Genomic DNA, 25,609 nt, shown 5'->3' on the forward strand with positions numbered 1-25,609 from the left:
GGCTGCAGCAGGGATGGGGGCACCCAGCTCTGGCCCTCAGCCCCCACTGCTAGCTAGGAAAGGGGGCAGGCTTCCAGCAGATGATTTAGGGGCTCTTGGCCATGCGGGAACATTGTGGCTGCCCGACGGCCGGGGCTACAGTGCCAGGCTGTCCCTGTTCCAGCTAGCGGACCTGGATCCAGCTGGGATGAAACCCCTGAACTGAGAAAAATAGGGGTAATGCTCAGCCGTGACCCACTCCCCTTCACCTCCTATTCCAGCCCTAGGCTCCATACACCTGGTTTTTCACTGGAGTTGGGCCCGTCTTGGGGAGCAACCCTCCTCCCTCGGTTCCTTTGGAGGCCACGTGCTGGGATCCCACCTCTCCCAGAGGATGGGAGTGACAGACCCATTCCTTGGTCTGTGCCCCCTCTGTCCCCTGCCACCGATCCCCCTACCCTGGCCACACAATACAAGAACATCCTATGTACCATTCCCTGGGGCAGGGCTCTGCTCTGGCTGCATGAACGGGGATCTCGCATAGGAGTGGAGGGGTTCTTTCCCTTCTCTGGTACTGGTGCGGCCGCTGCTGGGATCCTGGCTCCAGTTCTGGTGCCCACCAGTCGAGGATGTTGATAAATCAGAGAAGAGCCATGAGAATGATCAGTGGGTTAGAAAACCTGCCTGGTTGTGAGAGACCCAAGGAGCTTAGCAAAGAGGTGAAGGGGTGACCTGCCGTGGGCACAAATATTTAATCAAGGGCTCGTCAGTCTAGTGGAGGAAGGGTGAACAGGACCCTCTGGCTGGAAGTTGTACAAGTTCAGACTGGAAAGGAAGTGTCGGTTTTGGATGGTGAAGAGTCATTAACCTCTGGCCCCATTGAGCAAGAGTTGAGGTGGATTCTCCAGCATGGCCCATTTTTAAATGAAGCCGGGGCGTTTTTCTAACAGCTCCGCGCTGGGAACGATCTCAGGCCTGCTACAGGGGAAGTCACGCGCTAGCTGATCGCACTGGCCCCTGCCGGCCTTGAGATCAGGACAGTCTCTGCATGCAGGAGCCAGATCCTGCCCCTGACGGGTTAGTAGAAAACAGGCCAACTGCCCCCTTTGTGGATTCTGAGCAATGGCTGGGAGCAGCTGGTCCTGCCCTGTGTTGCAGCCGCACTAGCTGGGGGGTTAATTCACCAACATCCAGGCGTGTGTCACTCAACCACCTCCTCCCGGGAGCAGGGAACCAGGCCCCTTGGCAAGGGAACAACCCCAGGGCTGATCTCCAGGGCAGTGAACAACTGGGATGCACAAGACCAGGAGCTGGTCCATTGGCTGCCCTGCTCTTGCAGCTGTTGGCAGCCGGGGGATTTTGATCATAGGATGCTGAGCCTGCTCTGGGTGTGGGGAGCTGGGGTGTGTCCCCCTTCCAGAGACACCCCTTGAGTTGTTTATAAACCTCCAGTTTTCCACAACCAGCAAAACACCATCCCAGCTCTCCAGCCGCGTGGCCTAGAGCCACCCAGCCCTGGGGTGTGTGAGACAGGACCCAGCTTCACCCCAGGCAGCCCCACAGTCCCCCGCCCGCCTTAGGGACACTTCAAGCAGCAAACAGGGCCCCGCTTCTAGGCAGGCAGGTATGGGGCGGAAGTTACAGACCCAAGCTAGGTTTGTTCTGCCTCCTGGGGGCGGGAGCGATCAAGGAATGAGGATCAGAGACCTCACTCCAAGGTGACTTGAAGCAGGGGGTGAAAGACAGGAGCAATGCCAAGGTTGAGCTGTGGAGATAAGGGAGATGTGCCGGGCGCTGAAGGACCCTGGGGCCTGGGCCAAGACCAGCTAGTGAGTGGTCAAGGGCCAAACCACAGCCCTGATTTTCAGAAGCGCCGAGCTCTCTGCCAGCACGGCCAGTCCCCTGTTCAGGGCTCCCACCAGCTGCCACAAGAGTCTCTGCTCCAACCTGGGGAGCGGGGCCAGTTACAGCCCTGCAGAGCCAGGGAAGGGGCAGTCCAGGCTCGCATGACTCAGGCCAGTTTGCCCAATCCCAGAATCCTGCACTTAGGATGGAAGAATCCCATGCACTGCTACAGGCTGGGGACCGACTGGCGAAGCAGCAGTTCTGCAGAAAAGGACCTGGGGATTACAGTGGGTGAGAAGCTGGATATGAGTTGACAATGTGCCCTTGTTGCCAAGAAGGCTAATGGCATGTTGGGCTGTATTAGTAGGAGCACTGCCAGCAGATCAAAGGAAGTGATTATTCCCCTCTATTTGACACTAGTGAGGCCACACCTGGAATATTGCTTCCAGTTTTGGTTCCCCCACTACAGAGAGGATGTGGAAAAATTAGAAAGAGTCCAGCGGAGGGCAACAAAAAATGATCAGGGGGCTGGGGCACATGACTTATGCAGAGAAGCTGAGGGAACTGGGATTGTTTAGTCTGCAGAAGAGAAGAGTGGGGGGGGGATTCGATAGCAGCTTTCAACTACCTGAAGGGGGCTCCAAAGAGGCTGGAGCTCAGCTGTTCTCAGTGGTGGCGCATGACAGAACAAGGAGCAATGGTCTCAAATTGCAGTGGAGGAGGTTTAGGTTGGATATTAGGAAACACTATTTCACTAGGAGGGTGGTGAAGCACTGGAATGGGTTCCCTAGGGAGGTGGTGGAATCTCCATCCTGAGAGGTTTTTAAGGCCCGGCTTGACAAAGCCCTGGCTGGGATGAATTAGTTGGGGTTGGTCCTGCTTTGAGCAGGGGGTGGGACTAGATACCTCCTGAGGTCCCTTCCAACCCTGATATTCTCTGATTCCCCAGCAGGGGTTAGTGCCAGAGCAGTGGCTGGAAGGCCCAGGGCGCTGGGGTCAGGTACAGCAGGGGGAAGATGAGTGGGGTGGGCCCTGTGACATGTACAGCCTGGCACAAGTCCTGCCCTGTGCAGCAGTATGAGCACCAGCTGGGCATGGGCGGGCCCTGCCAAGGAGAACCCAGAATCAGTTCCCATGGTTGAACATGATGCCAGCCAGGGCTGATCAGCACGTGTGCTGAAGGGGGACGGACCACCCCAGCAAGCAGGCGTGACGCAGCAGAAAGGGGCCCCGTTGGAGGCAGAGCTGAGGGGCGGCGGGGGGCTAAGGTTCAGCTTAGGGGGAAGAGTAGAGGGGTTCTGCCCAAGGACCCCTCGTTACAGCCTCATCAGTCCCTGCTCACACACCTGGAAGCTCCAATAATTTGGTGCCAACAGCCTGCCAGCAAGACTCAGGGACCTGTCCATTCCCCTGGCTCAGACTACATTTCCCACAATGCACCAGAGTCCCTGCCAGCAGTGCACAGTGGGGGATGTAGTTCAGTCAACAGATCCCAGCACCAGAGGAAAGGGGGACCTGCTGCAGCAGGACAATGACACCTGGGGCCGATGGCAGGCGAGCCCCTCAAAAACACCCATCTTTCTGACCCCACAAAGCTGAACTTTGCCTGCAAACTGTTAGAAGGGGGGTGAGGAGGAAATCACTGTCGAAACCCCCATTTTCTACCCCAAGACGGTTTGGATGAAGTAGCCGAGAGCTGGGGGCGTCTGCACAGAAGCCTGGCACCGGCTATTGCAGAGAGAAAGAAGCTCAGGATCATGGAGAGGAGAAAAACCCAGAGTTATGCCTCACACGTGAGCAGAGATGCTGCTGCCTCAAGGAGCCGGCCTTGGCTCTCCTCTTGGGAAGCCAAGCTGGCCCCCAGCGGTGCCCACGGGTCCCAGAGAAGCACAGCCTCTGGCATGAAGGGGCAGGCGGTGGTGGAAAGCCAGGCACACCGGACAGGATTCACCTAAACAGCTGTGCCACATCTGGGTCCCTCCTACCGCTCCCTAAGCGCTTGCCCTGCATAGGGAAGGAACAAAATAGTCAGTGCCCTGCCCTCCCCGCTAGCAAAGGCCTCAAAATCTTGGGTTTAAAAATACCTGATGGTGCCCAGATCTCTGCCTGTGGGAGCCAGGGGCGTAACAGCTTCCAGCCCAGAGTGCTCCAGGTGTTTAAGTAGCAAACCACCGCTCACCAGCGCTCTAACCACTGGGCCAGCTGCCCCATCCTGGCTCTTACCTTTGTAAAGAAATACACCCGTCCACACCGAACAAATCAAGAATAAAAAGCAGGGTTACAAAATAAGTACAACTTTATCAGAGAGGGTTTTGGGGTGTTTCCATGGGGAGGTCTCGTATTTGGTTCGGGGGCAGGTTCTTTCACATGGACAGACAGCGGGAGGTGGGACGCAGCGAGACAAAGAGCCAGTGAACACGGGCTGCCGGGTTTGGTTTTTGGTTGTTTTTTTTTTTTTTGTAAAGTTTTTTTTTTCTGTTTTGTTTTTTAATAACGTATTCATGGTTACCAGCCATAGTCATAACAAAAGTTATTCATAATAAAATGTATCTAAAATAACATTTCTATCTGAAACAGGAACCTTGTCTCTCTACTGTAGAAATAGGTTGGGGGGGGTTGCCCCGTTTGGGGGTGGGGCTTTTTTTTGTACACACTACTATGCGGTATATACTTTGGAAAGGCCTTTAACATTTAAACAGGTCTGGGGGGTGGGCTGAGAATTTCTTTTGTACCAACAGGAGGGGCTCAGCCTGTGGGGGGTCATCTGCTTTGGGGCATGCGTCTCCCCCCACGCTGCAGAGAGATCCAAGGAGACAGGGGACTTTTTGTCCCAGGGCATCTTTCTGGAAAAAGACAAACTTGTACCTAGGTCTTGGCAGGACCCTGTTCCCCTCTCCCCCACAAATAAATCCATAGGGCCCTTGTAAAGCCCAGTCCTCCCCTGCCCCCCTCAAATCCCTAGTGTGACCCTCACCCCAGATCCCCTCTGCTGCCCCTGAACGCCTGGAGGATACCACAAGTCTCGGGGTGACCCCGGTTCTCCACGCGGCGCAGTCCTTTGCGCCAGTTCTGCTCTCCCATTGAAACGGCGTCATCTGCGCCTCCCGTTGCCCAGCTATCAGTGATGGCGCAAGGTGGTGGAGAGACGGGGGCCCCTTTCCCACAGCTGGGCCCGCGCCCTTCAGCGCCTCGTGGGAGCAGAGCTCGGGGAAGGGAAAATTTGGAAGCTTTTGAATCTATTTGTTTTTAAAAAAAGAGTCGCAAATCAGAAGGAAAAAAAATAGGTTAATCCAATCAAAACGGGCATTGGGATGGGTAAAAGCCACACCCCCTGCCCACAGGCTCCACCCCCTGCCCACAGGCTCCTCCCACCCCCAGCCCACGTAGTGTTTTTTTGTTTTACACACATGCACACGCACACACAAAGCTTGGGGCTTAGGGGAGGGCTTGCTCCTGCCTGAGCATCCCCCCTCCTCCCCCCAGCAGAGCTCAATTCTCATTTCCCCTCACACCCCCATGAAGGCATTTAAGGAAAAGCTCTGTCCCCGCCACCCCCTAAACCCAGGGGGGCATGTGTCTGCCAGACCACCCCAAAGGGGTTTGCAAACAACCCCCCGCATCAAGCCCTTTCTCAGTTCATTAGCATCGTGAGAGCCCCGCACTGCTCTGCCGCACAGCTGCGTGCTTTGCAGCCCCCGACCAGGAAGGGGCGCTCTAACCCAGCTGCCTGAGCTTGGTCTGATGGCGCTGCCAACACAGACGAGCTCCAGGCAGGGAGAGGCGACCCACAGGCAAAGCCCAACAGGAGGGAGCCGCCAATTCATTCAGGTGGGTCTGCCCTGTACGGGTGGAGCCTTCCCAGCCTCTGCCGGGGGCACACATGGCGGGGGGGGGGGAACCCATCAACCAAGCTGACTCTCGAGGGCCCCAGATGCAGCCACACACCAACACCCACCAACCTTCTAATGCTCCAATCACAGAAGCTTTATAATTCCCTCCTGGGGTGCATCCCCCCCAGAGAAGACGCCCAAAGGGTTAAATACCCTCCAATGCGCCAACCCCTCTCCCCCCCGAGTATCCTCATCACCCCCACCCCCACTCTTCAGCCCCAGCTCAACACCCCTTCTCTGGGGTGTGGCTTCTTTCCCTGAATCCACCGCTTGCCCTATGGGGGAGGGCACGGACCCCCTCAAAGGCCACGCCCCCAGCCACCCTCTTATGGAGGAGGGCGTGGCCCTCCTTCAAAGGCCACGCCCCCAGGTCATCACAGGGGTGGGGTGGGGAGTTACAGGCACTTAACAATTCCAGAAGAGTTCTTGGCCCCCATCTGTGGAGGCGTTTCCCCCCATCGCAGGGATCAGGCGCGAAAAGCAGGTGTGGGGGGGCTAACCCGGAAGAAACCAGCTCGCCAGGTTAGCCCCCTGGTGCCTTTCGTGGCCAAGAGCGGCCGTCCTGCCCTGGGGTGGGGTGGGGAGGGGAGGAAAGTGAATCAGAGACGCGCTCTCTCTCCTTCTCCACTCCTCACTCTCAGCTTTCTTTTTCCCCACGCTGAGAACGGGTGGGCGGGGTGGGTGGGGGTGGGAAGAGACACACACACATGCGTGACCCAAGATCCTGCTGCTTCTGGCTTCGTTACCCTGGGAGTTACAGGATGCAGCTCAGTATTAAACCATAGTTAAAGTAATAATAAAGTAGAAAAATATTAGAACGTATAAGATGGTAAGATTGTAGTGAGAGCTTCCTCCAACCCGCTCGCCCAGGCGGAGCTGATGGCAAACGCTGGGGGAGGGCGGGAGGGGGATGGGGTGGAAGATTCAACCACCCCTTTAAGCACCCCCCCAAAAAATAAAGAGAACCCCCTAAAGCTTCTCAGGAACCACGGATCCCCGAGGCTGGTCAGATGCTGGAGGTCTTGTCGGTGCCATCTGTTAGGAGAGAAAACAGGCCCAGAGAGCGTTGAGTGTTGAGGTGGAAGGGGACGAGTTGTCGTCCCGTGGCTGGGTTCGGGCCAAGGGGGTTCATAAGGGGCCGGTGATTCCGTGTGCCTGGTGGCGGCTCCAGTCACAAGCGAGAAGCCAAGAATTCACTGGGCCCCCCCAAACGTCAAGAGTAGCGGGAGGTCTCGGCCCAGGGTTTCACTGCCGACTATGCCCAGCTGCATGCTGGGTTCCGCCACAGGAGCCCCGTTGCCGACAAGGTCACCGCTAGATACATGCGCCCCATGCGTCTGGCTGAAATCTAGGGCTGTGAGAGCGTCGCCCACCCCGGGGCGGGGTCAAGGGGAGGGTTTGGGCTCCATCTCCGCCTCCCGGGGATCTGCTGGCTTGTTCCCCCTCGAACATCCTCCCCTTCCGGGGCTGACCCCGCATCTCACCGCCTAGCGCGTGCTCCGTCATGCTCAGGCACAGCGACTCCAGCGTGGGGTTGATCTCCAGGTCTGTTCCGGGGATCTGACAATCTATGGGGGGGGGGGTGGAGGAAGGGGATTAGCCACATGGCTCCCACACTCCCTGGTGGGTGATGGAAACTGGATTCACGCAGCACTCATGTGACCACCCTGGCCCACCCAGCAAGGTGGCAGCTTCGAGCCTCATCCCCTTATTAACCTGTGTGCCGCTACCTTCTCCACAGAAAAATGGTCTGTGATGGAGAACCCAATGACTGGGCCAGGAATAGAACCCAGGAGTCCTGGGTCCCAGCCCCAACTCCCCTAACCCACTCCCCTCCCAGTACCAGAGAGAGAATCCAGGAGTCCTGACTTGCAGCAGATGGACACTGCTTGCCAACACGTGCAGCGTGCTCTGGGGAGGAGCACGACAGGCTTACATCCCACAGTCCAAACAGCCGAAGAACGAGTTGGCGGCAGACGGCCTCCCACCAGCCTGAGCTGGGCAGAACAACTCCTGTCCTGAGTCTGCCAAGGGCCAGTACCAGGAGAGCGACCCGGCTACTCACCCTGGGGGAACATGATGATGGCCTGCGGGGACGTGTGGACGGGTAGCGAATGGGTGCGCTGGACCGAGCTGCGGCTCTGGCCGGGCATGCTGTTGCTGCCCCCGGGATTGGCGAACCACAGGTTCTGCGGAGAGAGGGGAAAGACAGGGATAGAGGATGCAGGAGCCCAGCCCAGAGCAGCTGGATCCCCCAGGCTCACCAGCGCCAGCCTGGCACACGGGGGACCCAGAGACAACGTTCAACAGCAGCCAAGGATCGGGGTGGCACCAAGTCACGGCCCCCTGGAAGGAACAGCGGGCTAACGCCACGCTGGGAGAAGGGGCTGGGCTCCCATGCCCGAGCAAGTCGCAAGGCCCTTCTGCACAAGGGGGAAGGTTCTGGCGCCCCAGGGGCGGGGAGGTGGCACTGCAAGGGGAGAGCCCAGCTCGATTCTGCAATCCTAGGGCCGGCAGAGAGAACCCAGCTTTCCGACCTCACAGAGCAGCTCTTAACTCTCCCTCCCGCAAACAGGGAACCCCACCAGGCCATTTGGAGAGCAGAAATTCATTTAAAAAAAGGGGGGAGCGGCAATCAATTTATCCTGCTCTAGTCACTAGATCCCACTCCTTTCCTACAGCCAGGAATGGGGTTCAGGAGTCCTCCTTCCTCCAGGTCTGTCCTGCTCTAACCACTAGCACTGGGGATAGAACCCAGGAGTCCTAGCTCCCAGTTTCATTTAAGATACCTATCTGGTCACCGTAATACACAAGCACCTCATAATCTTTAATGTATTTGTCCTCACATGCCCCCTGGCAGGCAGAGCAGATCTATTAACCCCATAGTGACATGGAGAAACTGAGGCACGGAGAGACTATGATGGAGAATCCAATGGCTGGTGTGGGAATAGAACCTAGAAGTCCTGGCTCCCAGCCTCCCTGCTCTAACCACTAGACCCCACTCCCCTCCCAGAGCTGGGATAGAACCCAGGAGTCCTGGCTCTCAGCCCTCCCCAGTGGACCCGTCCCCTCCCAGCCCTGTGTTAATGGACCTAGACATTTCTCTCTCTAACCTGCTGACCTAGACAAATGAATCCTTCTCGATTGGCACCCACTGCTCCTGTTCATTGTAAAAATCCCTTCGGCTCAGCTGGTGCTTCAGCCAGAGCCAGGGGGGAGTCTGGTTAGAGAAATCGGCCCACACCCGTGGCTCCGGCGACACCACTCGCCCCGCCGAACTCACCTGTCGTCCCTGGCTCCCGATGGGGCTGGTAAGTGCATGCCGGGGCAAGACCCCTCCAATCCCCGCTGGGCTCAGCAGCCCCAGGCGGCTCGGGGGCATGGCTCGAGGGGGCATCTGGAACGGCCGCTGCCCTCTGCGTGCAACGCCCACCCCCACAGATCCAGCTATGGGGAGAGAGTTGGAACCAAAAGCCCACCTGGGGGAGGGGAAAAGGCAAAACAAATAAAGGACTGTTCTGAAGTCACCAGAGATTCTAGCTACTTGCTGCATCCCTTTGGATTGACACCCCCCATCCTAATTTCACGTGGGACAGGTCTTTGGAGCGCCCCCTCCCACAGCAGCCCACACATCTTAGAATTTCGGGTTAGGCAGCCTAAGTCACACATCAAGGCAGAGCTGGGGCCGGAATCCAGGTCCTGGAGAGCCTGATTCACTGGGCCATACTGTCTAGCCAGATCGCCCAGGGGGTGTTATTCAGCACTGTCCCCCCCACCCCTCCGTACTTGCAGCCTTCATGCCATTCCACAGCTGAGCCCTGCACACTGGCCACACCTACCCTTTCTGCTGGCGGTACCCTTGCATGTCCAGCACGGCCTTCCGGGGGAACGCTCGCAGCAGCTTCAGCACCTGCTGCTTCCAGGACAACAGCCTCTTCTTCTGCGTCTCCGTGAATGCCTACGGCGCACAGGGACAGCGCCGTCAGGACGCTGGGCTGGCACCGGGACATAGGGAGGGGGCGGGAGCAGCCGCGGGGAGGAGGGGGCACTTTGCTATGGAGAGTGGAGGGATTCGAGCACACATTCAGCCCAAAGCAGATGTGGGTGTGGAGGCAGTGAGTGGGGGAGGGGGTGGTCCTTAAATGACCTGCTTGGATCAGTTCAACAGCCCTGGGGCCTGGGCTGCTGGGCACGGCGGAGCAGAACCCAGGGGTTCTGAGGGGAGCCAGCAGCCCCCGCTCCCAGGATCAGAGGGAGGTTTCCATGCAGACGATACCTCATGAGTCAGGCACTTCTCTATGAGCTGGAGGTAACTGGTGATGTTCTCCTCGTCAGGCCGGGAGACGAGCAGCTGCGTGCACACTGCGAGGGGAGCAGAGGGGTTACTCTCCAGGCCCTTCCGGAGCATCTCCCCTCCGCCCCATGCTCAGCATCATGCCCCCGGGAGGTGGGTCAGCAGAGGGGGATGCTGCAGCTCAAAGAAGGGACTCGCCCAAAGACAAGCGGTGAACAAGGAGCAGGGCTGGAAAGAACCCAGGAGTCCTGCCCAGTCCCACCACTGCTCTAACCATTCAATCCCCACTTCCCTCCCCCAGCCAGGAATAGAACCCAGGAGTCCCAACTCCCAGCCCCTCCCCTGCTTTCACCACTAGACCCCACGCCCCACCCAACTGGAATAGAACCCGGGTCCACGCCCCCCTGCTCTAACCCCTAGACCCCACCTCCCTCCCCTAGCCAGGAATAGAAGCCAGGATTCCCAACCACCCAGAGTTAGGAAGAGAACCCAGGTGTCCTGTGCCTAACACACACAGCCAACCTTCCTCTACCTGCCAGAAAACACAGGCGTCCTGAGCCCAGCTCCCGCCCCCTCCCCCGACAGTGGGATAAGTCATCCAGCTTCCTTGCCCCACCAAGTGGGAGTCAGTGGGACCCATACACCTGAAACAGGGCTGGAGACATCAGTCAGCCCCAGCCACAGATGCCAACACGAGGGCATGCCCCCGAATCTGTACCGCCCCCATCTGGGAGAGAAGCAGTAGCGCTCCCTCTAGCACGCCAGGACCCCCACAACGGGCTCCCTGAATGCCCCTGAGGAAAAGGCAGTGCCCTCTGGACTGGACACTGGGCATGGGGATGCCCTTACCTTTCCCCATCACCCGAGTGAACTGCCCCGGGATGTCCCCTTCCGCGATGGGTGCCGTGGCTGACTCCCCGTCGCAGGGGGAGGCCGTCTGGGACGGGAAGCCGTCCACTGCAGGCTCCTTGTCTTCTGCCCCGTTGGTGGCTTTGTCCAGGCCCGGCCTGGGGGCTCCGTGGCGCTCCGGCACCGCCTGCTGCCCCTCCTTGGGCGTGACCATGGCCTGGAGGGAGCTGTATGCTTTGATGGGCGTGATGATTATCTGCTGGAGCTCCTGGAGTGCATTCCACAGGTTACCTCCTTCTAGGATGTCCTGCAGAGGGGCCAGGGAAAGGGGGTGGAAGAAAGGGCAAAGGGGGTGGGGAAGATGCCATGAAAAATTAAGGGCAGCCCCACGTCTCAAAAAGGACCAAGGGGCTCAGTGGTCCAAGCATCAGGCTCAGAGCACCCGGGATCACAGGTTCGAGTCCCAGCAGCCCTGTGGTAGGTAATCTAGGACTCGCAGCCACACAATCCTGTTTGCCGTGCATGGCACCTGCCCCAAGATCTTGGGTTTTAACCCCGGCAGCCTCGAAGCAAACTCCCCCAGCTGCTGTGCCGCAGGCCACGCCTGGCTGTGGTTCAGAGGTGCAGTCTGCCACGACGTGAATTCCAGTAGCACCTTGAGGCCCGACCCCCCCTTTGCACCAGGTGTAGTGCAGGCCCCGACCAAGAGGCACAGATCCCAATAAGCTCACAGCCTAAGTAAGGACTGAGACCCCCGATTTACAGATGGGAGATTCAAGGGGCCTAAGGAAGAGAGTCAGGAATCAACCCCGGGTCTGGCTGCCTTGATCCCAAGGCCTCCAGCTCAGACCTCGCAAGGGAAGCCGGTGGGTCTTTTACCTTCTCCAGAGACTTGAGAACGCTCTGCCTCTCCCGCAGCTTCTGGATGCTCAGGGCAATTTTGTGCCTGGCTCCTTTGGTCACATTCTGTGCAGGAAGGAAGAGACGTGGGAGCTAAGGCAACAGCCACGGATGCAGCCACCCCCACACCTTACAGACTCAGAGACACGACCTGGGAACAGGTCCCAGCCGCAGGTGCCCCCTGGGTGCCACACAGTCCGAAAGGAACTCAGGGCTCTTCCGTGGTATTTGCCCCATGGGTAGGTGGGAATTTCAGGTTCTAGGCTGGAGGTATCCAGAGAAGCCCCTGGAATTTAGCAATCGGCTCAAATCAGGAGCTATGGGGACAGTGATGGGTGCCCATGCATTTATGCAGTCCTAAGAGCCCTTTCCCAGCTGGCGGATGCCGGAGCAGCCCCCTAAATCTGTGGAAGACATGTCCTATGACACCACAGCACCCCCCGCCAGGTGGCTGCTGCCCCCAGGAAGCGCACGGTCGAGTGGAGGCTGGGACACTGCTGTCCCCTCCTCACCTGGGACTCCAGATGCTGCTCTGTGAGGGTCATCATCTCTTCGTACGTCATCTGGGAGAAGAGGGCCGCGTACTTGTGCAGACGAAGGCTCTTCAGCCATGAGGGGACGTCTGCGGAGATGGGAGAGACCGGCTTTTTAGTGTGACCTAGGCAGCCACTCACCGGCCAGGCCTGGGGAACCTTCTGCGGCCGCAGGATGGAGACAGCTCCCGGGACCGCCGGCATTACGCACCGGCCACTCTGGGGCTCCCCAGAGCCAGAGGAACATTCCCCTTTCAAGGCAGGGCCTTCTCAGGTGACAAGGGGCATGTGTAAGAGAGGGTACTGGAAGGGCATTCGACCATCTTTTGGGGGGGTACTAGATTACAGACCAAGGCTGGCTGATACCCACAGCAGTTTCCCATCATTAGAGCCCTGAAAATCCATGGATTCCTGCTTCATATCTGTGGACCATTTTTGCAGATAGTGGATTGGCTGCAGATACAACTGTGCAGAGCACTACTCACTGGGTGGCACCTGGCCTGCGGTGTCCAGCTCGAGCAGCCCAGGGGGTGCTGTGTGCTTGGGGCCAGCGATAGGTCAGTGTCAGGGCTGTCCAGCACCCGCTCACAGTGCCATTTCCTGTCCAGCAGCTCAGGCCCCTCGGGCAGCGCCAGCATCCCCCACCATGGCCTGGCCCAGGAGCACTGGCCGCACTCCCAGTCCCAGTCCTCTGGCCCAACCCTTCCCCCTCCCCGTGATACCACACACACCGCTGCTGCCGTGTGCCATAGCTTGTGATTGTCTGGGAGCAGCACTCGATGTGCCCCCCCCACCCCCAACTTCCCCTCTGCGCTGCCCCTTCTTGAGACCGCACCCCACCTCTTCCCTGCAAGACCCCTCCCGCTCCCTCGCTTGCCGCTGCAGGGCTGGATCCAGTTAAAAAACGGCTAGCGGATCACGGGTTGATACTGGCCGATGCGGATCAGATGTGGATCCAAATTTCTGTATACGTGCAGGGCTCTACTCGTCACAGACAGAGGAAAGGCTCATCCCCCTTGCTTACCGCTGCTCATGTTCCCTCCAGCCCCCGGCCTAGCAGCCCTGGTCAAATCGCTAGGAACCCCCCAGTTACGGCTGCAGAGGCAGGGGTCTGATCCAGCATGTAAGCCTGGCGTTCCCGGGATTGGCCAGCAGAGCGAGGCAGTTGGGGTCCCCTCCTCCAAGCACGGGCCGACAGTGCCTCCCCCAGCCGTACCTTTCATGCCACTGCCATCCTCCTGGAAGGTGTTGCGGCTGCCAATCTGCTCCTCTGTCTGTTCGCTGCCTGAGGAGGCCACGCTGCTCTGGGGGGACAGGGGCGCGTGGTCCCCCGGGATGAAAGCCTGCCGGGCGCACAGCTCGTCGGGGCTCATCCACTCGCCGGGGACCTGCGGGCTGGTGGGGATGAGGGACATGGAACGCTTGAGCGGGCTGGGGTGGATTTGGCAGGGCAGAGCTGGAAGAGAAGGGCAGAGAATTAACATGACGACATTGGGTCCGGATCTCCCATCCTACAGATCGACCAGGGAGGATGAGCCTCACGCCTCTGAGAGGCGGGCAGAGAGGGGAGAGATCAGCCACCTACAAGTCAGGGCAGCCTGGCACTCGGGAAGTGTTTTTTAGCCAGGCTCCTCCTCTCCACATTCAGGATACGGCCCCAGAATGGGCCCTGCCCCCCCCCAGCGAGGCTCCCCCAGATGGGCAGAATTCTCTGCACAGTTATGGTGCATTTCATCCAAGGCCCTTGATGAAACTGAGCAGCAGGAGTCAGGACCCCGCTCCGGGAAGCTGCCTGCTCTAGGGCATGCAGAGGATCGACAGCGCAAGTGAGAACCAAACCCACACTTATAGGGGGAACCAGCCACTTGATCACGCTTTTGGCAGTCACCCGTGCAGAGGGACGAACAGCAGCAAAGGGCTTAGGAGGGTCAGTCTGGGCAGGGGGGTTGCGTCTGAACTGACCTGCCGTCTGCACTGCTCGCTGCTCCGTCTGCTTCCCCAGCATCGTGAAGTAGCTGGGGAGCAGCTCAACCCCCGTCTTGTCTCCCTGCTGTATTTGGCGGCAATGAAAAGAGGCAGATATCCTCCACCCCCAGCGACAGCTCTGCCCCCATCCCTCGCCACAGATCTCCCACTATCCGAGTGTCCCTGTGGGGACTGCCAAGGCGCTAGCTAACACCAAGCAGGGAGATGGCACATGAGCAAGGCAGAGCCCGGTTTGGCCAACGGATCCAGGCTGTAAGTTTCAGCTACGGCCAGAGCTAGTCGCCGATCTGGGACCCAGCTGGTATTTCCCCTGAAGTCTTACAAACCCCGGGCACACCCTCAGAGCCAGCTTTCAAGTCAAAGGGGACTCTGGTAAGTCAAGTTTAGCTGCCTCCATTTTGATGTGTTGTTCCTGTTTCGGTGCGAACAGAACACACGTTTTCCCCCCCTCCCACTCCTCTGGCAGCTACCAGAGCGCTGGGGGCTGCAGGGAGGGAAATCCACCAGGAATCGCCCCAACAGGAGAGGAGGAGACGAAAGGGAAGGAAAAAGTGATTAGAAGGGATGACTACATTTGATTAGCTTTAATAATCACTCCTGTTTCTTTAATAGAAGTAGAGGCAGTTATTGGGGTGGAGGGCTGGGGTCAGTAGCATAGCTGGGGGGGAGCAGGGTAGCGGCGGCTCCCCCATTGAGCCCAAGTGCATCTTGTCAATTTCTTGGTGACTTTTTAATTTTTACTTACCCGAAGGGAACAGGGGGAGCAATTAAAAAAAAGAGTCAACAGCCGCTGTGGCACTTTTACTCACCTGGTGGTGCTCTGGGTCTTCGGGACCTCCTCCTGCTCTGCAGGTCTTCGGTGGCATTTCGGCAGCGGGTCCTTCAGTGCCACCGAAGACACCCGGAGCGAGTGAAGGGCCCGCCGCCGAAGACCCGGAGCGCTGCCAGGTGAGTAAAGGCGCCACAGCGGGTGGCACCTTTTTCTTTTTGATCGCTCCCCCTGTTCCCTCCACCTGACTATGCCACTGGGTGGAGTCAGTAGGTCACCTCCGAAATTGACACCCCCAGCCACCCATCCTGACACTCCTCTGACTATCTTCAAGCTTCATTTACCTCGCCAGTCACTGTGGCATCTGTACGGATGTGTAAGCACACCCCTAGCCGCCATAGCACATAGGACTCCAAAGACTTCACAGGCCCAAAGCACAGTGCAAACTAATGCCCCCTGGGATGGAGGGGCAATCAATATTATCAGCCCCATTTTATAGATGGGGAAACTGAGGCACTGAGATACAGGGCACTGACCCGTCCCCTGTCAGAGCTTAGATTTGATCTGTCATCATCCCCACCTCCCTCTGCCCCCAAACATCACAGACCACCCACCTGGACACACTGCCATCCCTCCAATCTCCCCGCTGCTTGGGCCTCAAAATATTTTCTTCTGGGGCCCATCAGGAAGCATGCGCGGAGTCCAAGGAGGAAGCACGGCTCAGCTGATAGGGACTCAGAACTCCTGGGTTCTGTTCCCATCTCTCCTGCTGACTAGCCACAGGCAAGTGGCTTCACCCACTCTGTGCCTCAGTTTCCCCCATGGGTAAAACAAGGTTGGGATACCGCACCTCTGTCAAGTATTTTGCGCTCTACAGAAGGCAGCCATGAGAATGATTAGAAAACATGCCTTAGAGTGAGACCCAGGGAACTCAATCTACGCAGCTTAAGGAGAAGGTTAAGAAATGACTTGATCTCAGACTGAGTACCTACACGGGGAACAAATGTTTGATCTTGGGCTCTTCAAGCTAGCAGAGGAAGGTCAAACACGATCCAATGGCTGGATGTTAAAGCTAGACAAACTGGAAATAAGGTTATATTGGCCTCCAAGCTCCTACCTACTGCCTACGCCCCATCCTGGCCCCGCCCCGTACCTGCATTGGCGTTGTTTCCCATGCTGTTGATGGCCGAGGGCACCGAGCTAGAGGAGTGGAAAGGCAAGTGTCCGTTTTCGCGAGGCAGCTTCTCCTGCCAGCCGTGTCCCAGCTCCCCCATGCCCGAGTCCACTGGGCCCTGCCACTCGTCCGAGCCCTGGCGCGAGTGGTAGGCAGTGTCGGGCCGGCCCCTGCCCTGGCCGGAGTAGCCGCTAGACAGGCGTTCCTCAAGGTGGTTGAGCCACAGGGCCAGGGAGTTGCGATCGTCCAGCGTGGTGGCCGGGTGGATGAGGGCGTAGGACAGCAGCTGCCGGCTTTCCTCGATGAACAGGTTGCTCTCGATGGAGTAGGCCAGGACCTTCTGCAATAGCTTCATGTATTCGGACTTGGCTTCTGTGTTGCCAGGCTGCAGCAGGGGCAGGTGAGACAGGAGCAGGGAGACCACCTTGTCCTTCGATTCCTGGTGCCACTGGCTGATGACAGCTGTTTAGGGGAGAGAGGGAAGAGAGGGGTTAAGAACCGGAACAAACAGGAGCCTGCTCCTTCCTCCAGTCGCTTTCGCCACAGAGAAATCAATGCAGCCACTTCTGGGGAGGAACAAGACAGCTAATGAAGAGGTGTGTAGGAACACTAGCAACAGCTTCAGACAGGGAGATTTGTATCCTACCGAAAGTCACAGTGTGAGGTGACCAAGGGGGCTTACTAGAACCAGACACCTGGAAGGGACACCCCGACCCCAGACATGGTGATCTCAAGCAATCCAGGCGATCAGTCTGTGTGTCCCCAAAAATGTCACCACTTCCAGCAACAAAGAGAGCTCCAAGCACTTGACAAATATGGTCTCATTACTCCCATTTTATAGCTGGGGAAACCGAGGCACGGGGAAGGCAGCGACTTGCCCAAGGTCGGCGACAGAGCTGGGCTGAGACCTGCGTTTAAAGTCCAGTGCTCTATCCACTAGGCTGTGCAACCTCTCCCCGCTGAACTCTCCAGCTCTCTGCCCAAAATTAACCGGATGGCTCTGATTGAACTCCCTTTCCCCAGACAGTGCGTGGAACTTAAAAACAGGAATCGATCTGGGTGGGGAGGGTAAAAAAGAGGCCTTCAAAGGGAGAGTGTTCTCCACACTGAAGTGGACATATTTGTTATAGGCGTATGTAGGGGGGAAGTTGAGGGATGGAGAGCCTGGCAGAGAGATTTCTCAGCCGTTTAGGAATTAGATAAATAACCATACAGTTATTGGGAAATAACCACGTGCACAGCCAGCAGACAGAGCATAAGGGCTTGTGAATCGGAGCAGTGCGGCCCAGCTTTCTTCTGAAAAAGGGACGAGTCCTAGCTCCTTATCTGGCCTCCTGTATCCGAGCGCCTCAAAATCTTTAGTGGGGCAGAGAAGGGCTACTGTCAACATTGCACAGATGGGGAAACTGAGGCAGCCAGCAGCAAAGTGACTTGCCTGGGGAGTTTGTGGCAGAGCTGGGAATTGAACCTACATCTTCAAGTCCTAGGTTAGTGCCTAACAATTGGATTTCTCCTTCCTCTCCTTTGCCAGCTACCCCAACCTCAGCGTGCAGTGGAATAAAATCCTAAACAGAGGATCAGCGCCATAGTTTGAACCAGAGGCGCCAACTCCGTGGGTGCTCCGAGGCTGGAGCACCCACTGGCATCCCCACTAACCAGCTCCTCCTCCCCAGGGTCTCCCGCCAGCTGTGATCAGCTGCTCAGTGGCATGCAGGATGCGCTGGGGGGGCAGGGCCTGGGGCGGAGCAGGGGTCGAGCACCTCCCAGGAACGTGTGCCTTTGGTTTGAACCCCAGGCGTGAGCAAACAAAAATCACAAGCACCTTTATTAATTTCACCGGATTAAATTAACAGGCAGCAGGTTTAAAAAAACAAACAAAAAGAAGCAGGTCTTCACCGAGAGCACAGTCAACCTGTGGAACTCATTGCCAGGGGTTGTTGTGAAGGCCAAAAGAATAACCGGGGTCAAAAAAGAACTAGATAAGTTCCTGGAGGATCGGTCCATCAACGGTTATTAGCCAAGATGCTCAGGAACGCAACCCCATGCTCCGAGTATCCCTAAACTGCCTGAAACAGAGTGGACGACAGGGGGATGGATCACTCAAAACTGCCCTGTTCTGTTCATTCCCTCTGACGTACCTGGCATTGGCCACTGTCGGAAGAGAGGAAACTGGGCCGTTATATCACATGTTGATCTCATGCAAGAAAAATATTAAAGGAGGGGGCTGTATCTCAGACACCCCAGGCTCAAACCACCACAGGTTTGGCCCGGTCACACTACGCCGGACCCCCATGAGGCACAGAAAGTTTCAAGACCATCCGAGTCAGCCTGAAGATTTTGGAGCTCTGAAAGTCAGCTGTTCAACGGTAAGCTAAACCCAACCTTAACTAAAGCAGGTGCTACCAGCTCTTTGAAACAGCCATGGGTTCAAACTCTCAGAGATGACCAAGCCCCTTCAGCCTTCAGAGACAATGCCCTAACGTTCCAGGAAGACGAGTGTGAGGGTCTCGGGTCAGAGGAGATCCAAGGTCCTATCCACTCTGCATAGACATGAATATCTCCTTGAGAACTTTGAGGGAGCAGGGGTTTGCCCTGGTCTCCTGAGCCAAAATTTCCTCTCCCACCTTCACTGTTGGTCCGTGTTGCTCTCCACCCCAGAAGCAGCTGCATCGATGGTGCTGTCAGCACAGACTGTGCAGCTCCAACAGAGTGGCGCATGCAGCTCCCTCAACGCTACCTCAGTGCTAATCCCAGCTCTGCTACTAACCGACCACGTATGGACTGAGCAGTGGAGGGGTCACTTTACTGCCCTGCCTCAGTTTCCCCAACACCATGAGGAATGCATCTGGCCAGCTCTTCCCTGCCAGCGCAGGCTGCAGAACTGGGGTCTCCTGTTTTTTAATAGTAACTTCTTGTTCTTTAATAGAACATTCACCACCGGAGAGAGGGGACAGGAGGCTTTGGGAGAAACTTTCCCTGAAAAGTCAGAGCAGACAGATTCCAGCACACTCTGCCACCACCACGGGCAGATGCCCAAAGGTTACAGTTACAGGCCCGGAGCTACCCACCAACTGCGCAGGGGGGCCCATAGCCCCAGAAGGGCAGAGTCTGTTCACCGCATGCCTGTCGGATGGAAGATACCCTCTGCCAAGGGACGCTGCATTGAGCGGCACATGCAGGCCCAGCAATCTTAATTATTTAAACCTTAGCTCCTACCCGTTGTTTCCTCTTGGCCTCTTAGGGGAAGATTCTTCCCACACCTGTGGAAGAATGGGCCTGCTGCACAGAGGGGTGACCCCGCACATGCACAGGGACCCCTTCCACATCTCTGCATGGTGGGAACTTGTGTCGCTACTCTGCTCTCGAGAGTCCCCTGCAAGGGAGACAGTGTGGGCATGACACACGCCTGGAGGGGCAGGACTCCTGGGTTTTATTCCTAGCTCTTCCACTGATTTGCCGAGAGTGCTAGGGCAAGTCACTGCCTCGCCCCGTGCCTCAGTTTCCCCATCGGTAAAACAGGGATAGCCAAACGTTTGCAGGGCGTTTAAAGACCTTGGGATGAAAAGCACTGGCTCGGCCTAAGTCCCGAGTCCCCAGAGGATGGGTTGTCCAATTAATGGAACTGGAATCTATCTCCTTCGTGGTTTAGTTAGGGGGATCCATGCATCACCAGGGGCAACTGTAGAAACAAGCATGGGTTTGACACTCCAATCTGGGCTATGACCCATCCCTGCCTGCCCCTAGCAGAGCACGCAATCTCAGCCAGGGAGCAGGAGACACACTTGGAAAGGACAGAGCGGCTACCTCTGGGGCATCTCCCATCACACACAGACAGCTATTTAATCTGGAAATTAAGGCTTAGGGAAAGGCTAGGCCACAGAAGCTGAGGCCAACGATTCAGAGAGTGTCTCCTGCAAGCTGCCGGCAGGCCCTGTGCAAACCTGACAAGATTTGCTTTGCTACTTCATCGAGGGACCGAGGACCATCCTCGCCCACAGAGAACAGCTGGAGGCTAAAAGGGTGCTATGTTGCCAGGGTTTGCCATGTTTCCGATCTCAAATTGTCTCATGGGGGAATTCTGGAACAAGGCTGTTAAAATTCACATGCAAGCTGAAGTGTGGCACAAGTGAGAGGGGGAATTTTAGCTAAATCAAGAGCTCGTGCTTTAAAAAAGCTGAATAGGTAGAATTTTTTTTTTAAATCTAGTCTGTTCTGAGGCCTGACCCATTCTGAATTTGACAATTCTTCCCGCTCAAAAGCAACACACTTTTTACAGTTCACTCATTACTTGTTTTTAAATCAAAAGGTCCTTTCAATTCAGATCATTCCCTTTTAGGAACAAAACAAAAGGCCCCTTAGACAATCAAGTTTTACTCTGCTTTGAAAACTGGCTACCGAAGAGGGGAAATGGCTAATTATTTTTGACTGAAAAGGCCAATGTTTTCCCATGATGCCTCTACAGCCAGCGTTACGTATTTTGTTTCCGCTAGACAGGAACAATGTTAAACGGAGTTTTGCTCGTGCTGATTTCGGGGATGGAACTGAGTTAAAGAACAGCTTAACGACGCAGAAAGAAATGATAGGAAATCAAAGAAATTTGATGTCCCTGGCCTCTGTTTGCCAGCAGCTGGGAATGGGCGACAGGGGATGGATCACTTGATGATTCCCTGTTCTGTTCGTTCCCTCCGAAGCACCTGGCATTGGCCACTGTCGGACGACATGATACTGGGCTAGATGGCCCATTGGTCTGACCCAGCTGGCCATTCTTATGACCTTGTTTCTTGATTTGTTTGGATCAAGAATGTGGCGATAGCTTAATACCACTGACTGCCATTCACCTGACCTCTCTGCTTTTTCCTCTCCCTCTTCAACCCCCCTCCCCCCACACACACTTCCCTTTGTTGCCTATGTGTGTGTCTTTTTATTATTACTGTCACTCTCACTCTAGCATGTTATGGCTGCGTAATATTGTCTGATTTTGAGTTGTAAAGTCACAGAAGGGCATCATCGTATTGGCTATCCTGTGAAAGGGGCAGTATCTGGTAACACACACAAGCTGCAAGTCCTTTACCTTTTTGTAGTTTTTTTTTTATTGTTTCTTTAGGAAAATTCATAAAAAAAGAAAGAATCACACATAGAGAAAAGCTTTTAACCAAGTCAGCCCCAAAATTAAGACGGAAAAAAAGGTCTTGCTGATACTTTATATTAGGCGTGGCCACACCGAGGCTCTTTTACAGTTAAAGTACAACCCATGGAGCCCCCCATTCCTCCCTCCACCCACCTATTCTCCATCTACTAGACTGAGGCAGGAGCTTGGGGCTTCTGCGCTGCGGGGGGAGGGGAGGGGTGTCTGTATAAGGGCTTTAGCCCCATGGTCCCGCTGCTGCCACCTGGCGGGGCAGGTTGTACACGTCTTGTGGCCCTCAAGATTACTGCATGTGGCTCCTAGGGTCAGAAGATTGGCCACTCCTGCTTTACATCTATACCCCAGGATATTTAAAGGGCAGATTCCACCCCACTGCTACCAGCATAGTTTGAGTGGCAAAAACACAACACCCCACCCTAGAAGGGGACCTTGCTTTGGCAAAGGAAAATAAGTTACACGCTGGTGTAACTGCACCTGCATTAAGGCTATCACTGGTCAAAAGTCACCACCCTCAGCCACAGATCTTAAGGGCAGACAAGCCCTTAGAGCCCTTAGTTGCAATAGTAAGTCGCTTTGCTAGGACCAAGCATGGGCTCATTAAGGCGTCTTTGAGCTTGTCTGCACACTCTTTAAATATACCAGTATAATTACAGTGGTACACACAAAGTGACACCTCTCCCTCCCCGCAGATGGATGCGGTTATGCCGGGATGCATGTTTTTATACCACTGTGGCCAGACGTGCATTAGGGGTGCTTTGCTGGAGTAACTAAAGCAGTCCTAGTGTAAGTGCATCTTATATTGGTACAAAAAAGCAGTTTTACTGGTATAGCTGCATCTACTTTGGGGCTTTCGGTGACAAAAGCTAGGTGGGTCGGGGATCATACCTCTTCATAATCCTTACTGATGTACCTATGCTGGCAGATGTCTGTAGAGCAGAGCTGGCCTATAGCTAGGACCCTACCAAATTCACAGCCGTGAAAAACGTGTCACGGACCATGAAATCTGGCCTCCTCTGTGAAAGCTGGTCTTTTGTGTGCTTCTACCCTATGTTACACAGATTTCACGAGGGAGACCAACATTTCTCAAACTGGGGGTCCTGAGCCAGAAGAGGGTGGTGGGGGGGGATGATGCAAGGTTATTGTAGAGGGGCTGCGGTGTTGCCACCCTTACTTCTGCACAACCTTCAGAGCTGGGTGGCCAGAGAGCGGCAGCTGCTGGCCAAGTGCCCAGCTTTGAATGCAGCGCCAGGCCAGCAGCAGCACAGAAGTAAGAGTGGCAATACCATACCATGCCACCCTTACTTCTGCGCTGCTGCATGCTCAGTTAGGTCAGGACTCCTGCAGTTACAACACCATGAAATTTCAGATTTAAATATCTGAAATCACGAAATTTACAGTTTTTTAAATCCTATGACTGTGAAACTGACCACAATGGACCCTGAATTTGACAGGGCTCTCCCTATAGCTAATTCTGCTTTCCATATGGGAATATGCTATACCAGTTAGAGACCAGTATAACAGCATCCATTCTAGGGACTGCAGCCATGGAACTACATTGGTGTAAAAAGACGACCTACAACAAAACAATCACACCCCTAAATGACAGTGACACTAAAACAAAAATCTCTGTGTGAGCAGAGCTTAAAATCAAATAAGAGCTTGTCTACAAAGGGACACTCGGAAAAATTAATCCAAGTTCGCTAGACATGTAAATTCAAAGTGGATTAGTTAAACTACACTAAACCCCGTGTGGATGCACTCATTAAGAATGAAAGTGGCCTTAATTCAGATTAGTTTAATTCAATTCCAAAACCTCACTCTCATAATTCACTTCCATAGTGAATTAAACTGAATCAAATTGAGGCCACTTTAATTTACAATGAGACTGTCCACCCAGTGGTTTAAAGCGATGTCACTAAATTTACACCTTTTGGTTAATTCAGATTAATTTTCCTGAGGGTCCCCATGTAGACACACCTTAAGTGTCCACACTGAGATTTGCCCCTGTTTGATTAAGTCAGTTTGATTTCCTCAGTTTATTCCCCACCCCCCAACAGAGCTGCGGGGGGAGAAGGAGGAAGGAAGAGGATGATCATGGATCATATAACATGGATGCATATAAGACTTTAGACCAGGCATCTCTCAACCAGGAAGGCCACAACTTTCAAGAGGGTTACAAGATGCTGAAATAAGTTTTATTACAATCTAAAGCAAGGAAAATCTCACTCCCCCATTTCTGGCACATCCTGACCTTTTCATGGTCAAGCATTCTTCGACTAACCTCTCGAAACACACAAAGAAGTTATACAGGCTTAGCATCATCACTGATTGTTACATATATTTTACTCTTTTATAGTAAGCATCAGAGGCTCAGAAAATTTTTTGCCTTCGAATAGGAGGTCGCCAGCCTGAAGGTTGAGTAACGCTGCATTAGAACAAGTCACCCTACAAGTAAATCTGCATTAAGGCCAGATCTACTCTGAAAGAGCTTTAAACTCCTGTGCTTCTGAGATGCTTAAGTGATCAAGTGCAAAGAGACACAAGCTGCTACCAGGGAGGAGAGTTAAGGAGTTCCAGTACACTGCAATTGCTCTCCAAGAATCTGAAGAATGTGAATTTCAAAGGGGTGGGACCAGGAAGAAAGGGGATGAAATGGAGTAGAGGGGAACAGAGGCTGAGCTGAAGCTGGGGAACATTCTCCTCCCATGGAAGAAGGAGCCCTGGCTCCTGGAATGTTTAGAACTAGGTCAGACAGAGGATTGACTTAGGAAGAACGCTGCCCTGATTCTTGGTGGGCTGGGTTATATAAACCAATTGTCTATTTCAATCTTTGGTGTAGGACGACTAACACTGGAACATGTCTGTTACTAAGATCTCCTGTTTACACAGCATTCCTGGCTCAGTAGGGGGCGCTCCCCCCTCGGAAACCGTATTGACCCCAATGCCCCGGAGCAGCACTAAGGAGCCCAGCCATCCTGCAGAGAAAAAGATGAGCGACTCTCCTCTCTGAATCAGGGCTCACTCCAATGCACCAGCTTGTCTGCTGCTGTCTTGGAGGAAGCCATTAAACAAGAGCTGCCCTGGTATTCCAGCTTTAATGAGCAGAGTCTAAATTACCACCATCTGTATGACAGCTGTGCCCAGCCATCAACCGGGAGCCCGTTACGCTAGGGGCTGTACAGGTGTATTACGGTAGCACCTAGGAGCCCCAGTTACAGACACTCTGGTGCTAGATGCTACACAAACACACAAAAGAGGCGGTCCCCTGACCCAAGAAGTTTACAATCCTAATGGATATAGCATGCCTCCTTCTCCACCCTAAACTTCTGTATGGCATTGTTGCAAGGCTGTTATCAGCTGCCCTGTCTCGCCCCAGACATAGCTGCATTTCAGAGATGGTTAGTCTCGCATATCACAACAATGGACTCATTTTTGAGTTCAGAGAGAGGAGAGTCGGATTAAACTACGCTAATCTAAACCCACCCCATTCCTGATGCTAATCCCAGCCTGCTCAACCTCAGACTGGGGGGCAAACAGCTCCACCGGCCCGATAGCAGCCGCATCCCAAAGCTGTGCCAAACTTACCTGCGCTGTTGGCCTCCGACTCCACGATGTGGATCTCGGTGCAGTCGGCCAGCGAGTGCTCCAGGCACAGCTGCAGGAAGCGGGCTTGGGTGCGGGTGACGCGCTTCAGGAGGGAGAGCAGAGCCACCGTCTGCTCGCATTCGTTCCAACCTTTGAACCAGCCGGACAGGATTCCCACCTGATCCCGGAACATCATGGTGGCAGGCGTGTCAACGCGGCTCAGCAGCGACACGCCCAAGGCTGGGGGGGGGAGGGAGGGAAGGGGGTCGGGGAGAGGGGGAGCAAGGGAAACCCTCTCACATGGTTTCAGCTTTAAGTCCTACAGTTTGGCCCGAGGGTGGAGGAGGGGACAACCTGGAATGCAAATCCTTCTGCCAGTGAAGCTGGGATCACATGGGGGGACTGTCCCAAAAGATCTTTCTCCGTCTAGATCCTTTTGCAGGGCTCTCTTCTAAGCAGACTGCCTTGGAGTTCCCTGCAAGGAAAAAGAAATATGAAATCGATTAAGAAAGGTCGTTAGACTTTTGTCTGCCAGACTCAAGAGCCCACTGTTAAATATTTGTTCCCCACGTAGGTATTTATAGAAAGATTGGCCACCCAGAGCACAGCCTGTGTTGGTCTATAACCAGGTCCAAGGCCTCTCTTGCTTTACAACAGTG

General features: G+C 55.2%; 1 protein-coding gene across 2 annotated transcripts in view; it reads right to left on the reverse strand.

Moving 5' to 3' along the window:
* Positions 1-4,102: 4,102 nt before the first annotated feature.
* Positions 4,103-25,609, reverse strand: part of SAMD4B (sterile alpha motif domain containing 4B) — a 36,513-nt gene continuing 15,006 nt past the window's right edge. For both annotated transcript variants that reach the window (XM_050928469.1, XM_050928470.1), the window contains 12 exons: positions 24,951-25,425; positions 16,199-16,681; positions 13,507-13,746; positions 12,270-12,379; positions 11,737-11,823; positions 10,858-11,164; positions 9,991-10,076; positions 9,554-9,672; positions 8,998-9,193; positions 7,780-7,903; positions 7,199-7,282; positions 4,103-6,749 (listed from right to left, as the gene is read on the reverse strand). In XM_050928469.1, the coding sequence (XP_050784426.1) occupies positions 6,721-6,749; positions 7,199-7,282; positions 7,780-7,903; positions 8,998-9,193; positions 9,554-9,672; positions 9,991-10,076; positions 10,858-11,164; positions 11,737-11,823; positions 12,270-12,379; positions 13,507-13,746; positions 16,199-16,681; positions 24,951-25,146 (2,061 nt within the window). In that variant the 5' untranslated portion in view covers positions 25,147-25,425 and the 3' untranslated portion in view covers positions 4,103-6,720. The remainder of the gene's footprint in view (positions 6,750-7,198; positions 7,283-7,779; positions 7,904-8,997; positions 9,194-9,553; positions 9,673-9,990; positions 10,077-10,857; positions 11,165-11,736; positions 11,824-12,269; positions 12,380-13,506; positions 13,747-16,198; positions 16,682-24,950; positions 25,426-25,609) is intronic.

This window comes from Gopherus flavomarginatus, chromosome 18, assembly GCF_025201925.1.
Source record: "Gopherus flavomarginatus isolate rGopFla2 chromosome 18, rGopFla2.mat.asm, whole genome shotgun sequence".
Classification (NCBI taxonomy): Eukaryota; Metazoa; Chordata; order Testudines; family Testudinidae; genus Gopherus; species Gopherus flavomarginatus.